Below are 8,491 nucleotides of genomic sequence, written 5' to 3' on the forward strand. Positions count from 1 at the left end.
TCCCCATGAGTCCCCACTCCACCACCCGACACGCCACCCTTCCCCTTTCCCCTTCCCTAAATCGCCAGTCCCTTTCCCCAAATCGCCAGTCAGATTAAGAAATTAGATGCCATGTAATCATCTGCAACTTGCCACATACATTATTATATCTTTTGGCAGTCTATGATTTGCCTTGCAGTCCTTTATTTCCTCTAAGGTACGATTATTATGTTTTTCTCTTTGCTCGTTTTAGAATGAGGAAAGTGTTTAGCCTTCTTTCATTGCTAGCTGACTTTGATGTCTTGATTTTTGCTTGTTATGTTTGAAATAGACAAAACTTGTCAGCCATTTTTCTTGTTACAAAGTAATGCTTTTGTTCTCTTCTTTTGATGTTTTTTTTGAAGGATTTCAAAATGGCTTGTGTTTGTTTGATTTTAGAGTTGGAAATTGATTGTACAAAGAGTTAGTTTAGTAAACTTCGATACTCTCAATCGGCCTTTTTTTTTCCTTTTTTTAGTCTTAGTTGTGCTATTTGACTGCATTTAATATTTATATTTGATGGTTGCAGCTTATGTTGCTTTTTATCTTATATGTGACGATAATGATCATTATCATCATATTGTGTTTTACTGAGGTTTTAAATGGTCAATTCTTCAGGTGTTGGGTTTGGTCATGGTATTCCTGGTTTACAGTTTGGCATTGGATTGGGTGCTGGATGTGGGATTGGTTATGGATTTGGCTATGGTGTGGGGAGGGGTGGAACATAGATACTCTAATGCCAGCAAGCATTTTCGTGGTCCTGTAAATTTTCCAACTTGGTAAGTATATAATCATGTTTCTCTCTGTATAGCTTTTTCAACTGCACTGAACTACTTAGATGGATTGTGTTTTATCTTGATGTGTTAAGCAGAACATTCACTGACCAGCTGCAGCGGTATAAGTAGAAAGCACTTTGAGAACTTGTCAATTTCTTTTGCTTTAGTTTTTTTGGGGAGCCTTTTCTAATCTAGGAGGGGGAGGCTTGTTCAAACAACCAATTAAGCATGCATTTACTGAAATTAATCATCAAGAATGGAAAGGAGGCTATTTTTGTTGATTTTCTATTATGATTGATTATTTGAAGCATGAATTTTTATTTTTTTAATGTATTTTAAAATTCCTTACGATTTTACGATCCGTTTTTACGATCCGAGTTTATTTTGCATTTTCCGTACCGTGTCAAAAATGTGTTTTTAACAACCTTGGTGCTGGGTGCCTTCGTTTGTTTTTTTTTATATTTTAGTGTTGTAGGGAGATTATTGTTATTTTTAAAAATATTTTTTTATTTAAAAATATATGAAAAAATTATTTTTTATTTTAAAAAAATTATTTTTAACATCAACGTATTAAAATGATTTTAAAAAATTAAAAAATTATTAATTTGATTTATATAAAAAAATAAAAGATAATTTTTTAAAAAACATTTTTAAAATGTAAAAACAATAAGGCTGGCTTTAAGTGACTTCAAGTAACCAATACTTTATTTTTAATTTTAATTTTAATTTTTTAATAGTTAGAATTACATTTCGTTTGCTACGATTTTCTTGATATAAGCAATCCTTTAAAAGTTAATTTTAAAAGCTAACACATATGTTTATTTCTCATAGCATTCTTGCTCCTTATGTCATGTATATTTCACAAATAATTTGGAACTTATGCCAGGATTTTCTAATTTTATTTTGATGAACAAGTTCCAAAGAGGTGAACTAATTAAATTGTTGATCTCATTTCTTTCTTCTTCCTTTATTTATTTTTATTTTATTTCAAAATCAATCCTACCTTATTTCAAGATGATCTCCTAATTATTTCTTCTGCACTTAAATTTTATTTTAATAGGATTGTGGTTTGTTTCCATGCCATATATTGTCTTTTTACAAGTTTGATTTTATTATATGTTTAATAAAAATATTTTCAATACACAAATTATTTTTTCCTTGTTTTTTTGTGAGTGGGTGAGTGTTTAATTTTCTTATTTAAGCTATCAATAGTACTAATATCACATTTCTCATTGATGGATTTTTCATGTATTATCTACCTATTTATCTATGATAATTTATAGGCTATATGAGAATTATATAATAGAAAATAAATAGACGATATTTTTATTATTTATTTAGACTTTCTTCCTTTTCTCTTTGATGAAGTATGCATGCTTAACTAGATTTGTTGTTCAAGATTGTTCCGATTATACCCTTTACACTAGTTGTGCCCCTTATCTGCTTAGTTGCTTATCGCCTTGCACGGTGTACGAACAAATTTCCTTTAATTTAATTTTTAGTTTGAGAAGAACAAAGACATTTGAATTTTTGTAAAAATAACAATTTTTCTTTTATCCGAGATTCTTGGTTATATATTGTTATCACTTGCATATATAAAGATGTTTGATTAGGTTTTTTTAAAAAAAAAATTAACGTGGGTGTTTAGACCAGCTTGCGTATTCTTCGATTGATCACATGGGCTTAGAAGTTAATGATAATGTAAATCTCCAGTAGTCCTGAGGTTTGTGGGATTCGAACTAATGACTTCTAAGAAACAAACTCAGAACCTGATTAGTTGAGCTACACCTTTTAAAATTGATTGAATTTCCTTCTTGCTATCATATCCAATAAGCTTTGATAGATGAACATAGAAAGAATAAGAAATGTGTGTGTGTGTGTGTGTGTGTGTGTGTATATATATATATATATATATATATATAATGCAGCCTTTAGAAGATAGGAAAATATTTGGGATGTCCCGCGTTGCAGTGATGAGATTAGGACTTTGCATGAAGCGTATCAGCTCTAATCATATATTAAAGGGAAGTATGACATTTTTCCTAAATTACATTAATACTCCTCCAAAGGAAAATGAAAAAAAATCTACGCAGCTACAAAATCGTTGCCGGTCTCTTAAGCTCCAGAAGAACTAATGCTGAGCAAAGAAAAGCAGCATAACAACAGCGTTACAGTGAGCTCATTCCATGGGAGAACTAAAAATGGAAGCAGGGAAACATGCATGGCATTGGCACCATTATCCGATCTGAATAGAGCGCAAATTCAATACCTTTAAGGAAAAATCACGTTGAAGAATATGTCAAAAGATGTGCTGACAAAACAGTTTATATCTGCTCCACGGAAAAATAATTACTGGTATCGTGATGGTGTAAGTCATTAATGTCTACATCATGGATTCTGTAAATCAAGGAAGCACATCATGAAATATACAATAACAGCAAAATAACAGAACAGTGAAATTTATGTCACTCAGAATTTGCAGCAAAGAAAACGCATTCTCCTACGCTGATGCCTTCGAAATTGTACTTTGTCAGTGCTTGCCATTCTTTCAGGACTGCCGTCCCATTCTGAGGGCAATCTACACAAAAGCGAGCACAAGGATTAACAAATTAGTAGAGTGACTGAGAAAGAAAAATAAATAGGATTTACATTCGGGAAAGCATTAACATTTGAGCATCAACAAAAAAAAACAAAGGATTTACATGGGAAAAGCAAACGAATGCGAGCTGACACTTCCACAATATATAGGACCTTCTGAGTAGGTCAGGCCTGGAGGGGGATCAACTGCAAAGAAACTCGACTCTCCTTGAACATTCTCATCACCCAAACTTCGACTTGAACTTGTTAAGGTTCCTGACATCCCATCTTCGGGTTTGGACATACTTTCAGTTTCAACGACCTGTTCAAAATCTGCCTCTGTTTTGCTTATTGTGTCGTCCACCTCATTTCTGAAAGTGGCTGCACTCGTAGGGCAGTCATAATAAACTTCTTCAGTTGTGTATAATACAATGGAGCTTGACAGTATTGCTTCCTTACTTGGAACCTATAATTTCTAAGAAATCCCATGTCAAAATTTATAAAAGGGTGCCAAAGATCTGTATCAGCTCTATGAACATGCAGAAAATAAATCAGGTTAAGCAAGCAGTGTCCACACTAGCGGACAGTAACTAAACATGGAGTGTCGCCAGCTCCAGCTATGATAAAATCCAAACTCAATAGATGCAGACATTATTCTGCTTCACAATCCTGTGAATCGAAACATCATTATTGCCCAAGTTGTAAGGCAACAGTACCCACGCATGTCTTAAAGCTAGTTCTTGCTGTCCATAACAACAAGCATTGCTAGATAACACAAACCTATCCTCTCTGCCTCTCTCTCTCTCAAACACACACATCATCATCAGCGTCATTCGAAGTAAGCAAACGTCTATCGGTTACAGTACTAACTGATGTGCTATCAAAATCTAATCTAGTTGGTTTCATGCTTCAGGAAAAGCGTACTCTTCTGATCTGGAATCAAACTGCTCAAAATCTATTCTAGTTGGTTTCATGCTTCAGGAAATGCTTAAGAAACTACAAAAAATTCTAAGAATATACTGTTCCTGGAAACCATATAGCTGAACCATCGATGAACCCATCCACATTAACCAAAAATGATAAAAAAGATATACAAATTCAGGTTTACCAAATTTTAGCCTTTTGTTCAACCTCGTGTCCATTGTTATCGAATGTTTAAAGTGTGTAGAGAAGTGATCACTGACCTTTTTAACCATATGAGATCCATGTACGTTCTTTTCTACCAAAACATATTCTTGTCCATCAAAATCTTTCATCGACATTCTGGAACCATGTTGATTGATCAAAAGATTATGGCAGTCAACATCTTCCACATATTCGGAGTCATTTGAAATGGATGGAACTGAATCCTGAGTTCCAACGGTTGATGCACTGCAACTTTCTACATTAAAGTTAAGTATGGAAGAGATACTATTGTGGTCTAATTGGCAATTTTCAACGGAACAGATATCCTTGCAGTAAACTTCTCCATCCATGAAAATGTCCTTCACAAAATGATAATTGCTGTCTTGAAAAAAGGCAACCATCTCTGGCATGTCAGAATCCATCACATTGCTTTTAATATAAATCTTCCTTCTTCCTCTACTTTCTTCCAATTCACTGAGGCTGGTTGGATATTCTGTTCCATGTACAGGATTCACCCAAGCCATAAAGGCATCTACTCCTGGTTGGTTTCTGGCCACTGCCTCTCCCTTCTGTCTATGTAGTTCTAAAGCAGTACCCTTATCCCCTTCCAATCCTCTTAACTCCCGAGAGTTGTCGATGAATTTGAAAGACTTGTAATGAGGCTTACTGGCCATGGTTGAACACCCACACGTGGATTCACCGGCTGGAAGTGTTGCATATATTGTCAGTGCAAATGATATAAAAATAAAGAGGGACAGAATAATTTTGTAAAACTAATAAATGCAGGGGAAGATTATCGGAGGAACAGGTTTTACTCTAAGAGGATCCATTTTCAGTTTCTCCTCACCCTTCACTGATTATCACACTCCGATTGGCAGTATGTACACATCAGTTATACACGCAAAATCATGTCAAATCCTAAAAAGTATTTATCAAATTCTAAGCATTTAGAAGTTATAAGATATTGTGTTGGATCTTATTTATTTTCCAGAGTGGATATCATGTAGTGAAAATCATACCTTGTCTTTCATCAACATACTCCATGTCTAATCCTCTTAGGAATTGAGTGTTTTTGCAGTTGCGCAATCTGCCTCCTTAAGAAGTCCTGGATAATCTAATTCTTCGATTATACATATGCAATTAGGTGAATGATACATAATGATTTTTAGGGTAGTGGAGAACTTACTTGAAATGATGCTAGAAGAAAGAAAAATTGGTGCAGAAATGATTGAAGGACTAGTAACTAGATGCTCGGTCGACTTGTGCTTGATGCTTCTTCCACCTGAACCAGAATTAATAGATTGTCAGAGGCAGGATTCATTAAGTCGATGAGGTTCTTGCTTTCTTGAGGAGGTAGCTTTGATGGTACAAAGAATTACATATATTCTTTTCAAGAGGTAGCATCTTACGCGATAAATTTCAGAGATAGAGCACATATCATCATTCCCCTTTATAAACTATAAATCCAGTCATGGTAGAAAAGGAAAATGAGGCCAAATGCAAGCAAACTGAGGCCGCTGTCAAACAATACCCAATGTAAAGTAGAAAATTTCAACTAGTGCTGGTGGTATGCTTCAGCAAAAACACATTGTTCTGTGCATGCAATGCTCCCTAAAAACTAGAGCAAAATAAGTCAATATGAAAACAGATCATCATAGAAGCCAGTTCAAGTTAAAAAAGAAACAAGAAAATCTCACAGGGCATTAGATCTGTCTCCAAAGTAATTAGTCAGTTACATCTCTCTATAAAGAGTCATTTCTTTCAATGCCTACACTGCATTGAACAAAATTAAGAACTGAGTTTTCATAACATTGTCACTGTGACCACTCTAATCTGTAACCAAAGAAGCAAGAAGCAAATATATACCAAAAACAAGAAAAGGGAACAATTTGGGACCTTACTGATCTATGCAGAAGGACATTACTCAGATAAGGAAAGAAATAAAATGAGAGAACTCACGTTGATTGAGGCATGAAGCATGATTGCTCTTATTATGCCAAGAGTTAAGGCTTTGATGCCGAAGAAATTAAGTAACATTCACCTAATTGACTTGCATTATAGAAAAACATTATTTTTTAATGTGATTATAAACAGGAAGGGAAATGGCATTCCGGCCAGTGTTAGGCAAAAACGGTAGTATATTGAAGGAAAGAAGATTCCTTCAAAAAGCAGCAGGATTATACTGCAATTTGAAGTCTTGAACACACAAGGTATGAAAAGGTGAAACGGCAGCTTTGTTCTCCTTTATCATATGGAAAATTCGACAATATGCAACAGGAAAACCAATAATAAAAAAATTAACGATTGATCAGGGAGGGCTTACAGGCTAAAAGTTCAACGTCTTTCCGTATCCTCTCTCTGGCAAGCAAGCCTTGAGAAATGCAAGCCCTTGCAACCGAAGATAACAACAAACCACAATGAATCAGCAACAGGCAAACTCATTATTACAAATAAATGTTATCCTGCCTCTGAAGCCAAAAGGGAAAGCAAGGAAATAATTAAATGCCCCCCAAAGCTTCAGAGAAGAGAAGCATCAAGTCATGGAGGGTAAGTATTGGAATAAAAAAAAATCTTTCTTTGGCACAACAATGAAGGAATGCAATAAGCATGACAACCCAGCACAAGATGTTTGTGATTTAATATACCACAAGAGGTTTTTCAAGATTTTTTAACTAACAAGAACTCATGAATTCAGCATGAAACTAGCCAATCACAATCTTCCTGGACCAAGACACCCATGTTAATTTTATCTTATAAGAATATCGATGCGCTGATCTGTGTCAATAATTCCTGAACCTGTCGTGTTTAAACTAAGGTATGCACCTTTGACTGCCAGAAAAAAATATTATGATTGTCCTGTTCTTGCTGTTTTTTTTTCTGTTGTGTGCACGAGCTACTGCATCGCAAATGTCACCCTCTATCAGCTCTGGAAACAGACCATGAAAAGATATTTGTATATAATATAATGGCCTGCCTTGGATAAATTTGGAAGGGTGGACCTAACTTTTCTGTCATTAAAAGAATAATAAAAATTGATTCAAGCACACCACCTAACCTGAAAGGGAATGTTTTTCTTTTTTTCTGATATTCCTTGCTGGAGCAAGCACCTTTAGGTATTTTTGTTTTTTACAGGTGTTCTCGTTGGAAACTAGAAGAGCTCGAGGCTGAACACGCCTGTTTAAGATTAAAGGGGACTTAGTCAGATTCCGGAATTGGAAGAAGAGAGATCATAGTGTTGTGGCTGCTTCAATAATGTATTCTCATCAGCAGAACGAGTAGAAGAAAGTGCTGCCATGAACTAACAGAGAAGCAAAATAAAAAAAAGAAGAAGCACGGTGACAGGGTGAGCAAATTAAGAAAATATATAAATAATTATACATAGCCGAGCACCAACACACCAGTTAGCTTTTCCTTGCCCACAAGATCAAACTAATATATATATATATATATATATATATATATATATATATATATATCTCATGGACCCTTCTGCCACATTAAATTCAAGAAGCGGTTAGACCGAAGGTCGTTGTGTTAAATGGGCAGTTGAGCTGATAGATAGAAGCACTTTTCATATCAGCATATTACAGTCTTCTTAATTTCTAAATAAATAATCATAAAACCGTTACTTGACCACCCAACAGATATTACCTTTGTAATTTAATAATTCGATAGTAAGGTATTATTGGGTGACGAGAAATTCTCTCAGACGAAAGCAAGAATGGATCATTTTTTCAAATATCTTATCAAATATTTTTTCAAAGTTGAGAGAAATTCTCTCAACTTAATTGCATCGAACTTCTTGCTTGTATCCATGGCTTGAGACAGGTTAATTCCTGCAAACTTAGTCGGTCAAAAACAGTATAATATTGGAAAAATGTCTGATGTAATACAATTTTGTTTTACGAGGTATAAGATGGAAAAACACCAGCTTGACCAAGTGAAAGAGTAAAGAAAATATTGTAGAAGAATGGCTCAACCCTTTAAGGTTGGAT

At 34.7% G+C, this 8,491-nt stretch overlaps 1 protein-coding gene across 15 annotated transcripts; it reads right to left on the reverse strand.

The window, feature by feature from the left end:
* Nucleotides 1-2,780: 2,780 nt before the first annotated feature.
* On the reverse strand, nucleotides 2,781-7,903 carry LOC133675458 (uncharacterized). 15 transcript variants are annotated; one of them, XM_062096841.1, is made up of 9 exons: nucleotides 7,552-7,903; nucleotides 6,820-6,884; nucleotides 6,194-6,269; nucleotides 5,906-6,107; nucleotides 5,683-5,778; nucleotides 5,516-5,610; nucleotides 4,556-5,199; nucleotides 3,497-3,837; nucleotides 3,104-3,372 (listed from the first exon to the last, which is right to left on the reverse strand). In XM_062096841.1, the coding sequence occupies exons 6-9, from the start codon at nucleotides 5,538-5,540 to the stop codon at nucleotides 3,264-3,266; spliced, it is 1,119 nt and encodes a 372-aa protein (XP_061952825.1). In that variant the 5' UTR covers nucleotides 5,541-5,610; nucleotides 5,683-5,778; nucleotides 5,906-6,107; nucleotides 6,194-6,269; nucleotides 6,820-6,884; nucleotides 7,552-7,903; the 3' UTR covers nucleotides 3,104-3,263. The 15 variants fall into 15 exon arrangements, with proteins under 15 accessions (XP_061952829.1, XP_061952825.1, XP_061952823.1 ...); XM_062096839.1 differs by lacking the exon at nucleotides 7,552-7,903 and adding an exon at nucleotides 7,320-7,541; XM_062096845.1 differs by lacking the exons at nucleotides 6,194-6,269; nucleotides 6,820-6,884; nucleotides 7,552-7,903 and adding an exon at nucleotides 2,781-2,931 and having other exon boundaries at nucleotides 3,064-3,191; nucleotides 3,299-3,372; nucleotides 5,906-6,114.
* Nucleotides 7,904-8,491: the final 588 nt, after the last annotated feature.

Source organism: Populus nigra, chromosome 16 (assembly GCF_951802175.1).
Source record: "Populus nigra chromosome 16, ddPopNigr1.1, whole genome shotgun sequence".
Taxonomy (NCBI): domain Eukaryota; kingdom Viridiplantae; phylum Streptophyta; class Magnoliopsida; order Malpighiales; family Salicaceae; genus Populus; species Populus nigra.

Coding starts and splice junctions, on each gene's coding strand:
- LOC133675458 (XM_062096840.1), bottom strand. CDS start 5,540: ATGGAGTATGTTGATGAAAGACAAG. Junction 5,200..5,515: donor GTATGTTGATGAAAGACAAG/GTATGATTTTCA, acceptor CAACACTTCCAG/CCGGTGAATCCACGTGTGGG. Junction 3,373..3,496: donor CATTCGTTTGCTTTTCCCAT/GTAAATCCTTTG, acceptor GCTTTTGTGTAG/ATTGCCCTCAGAATGGGACG.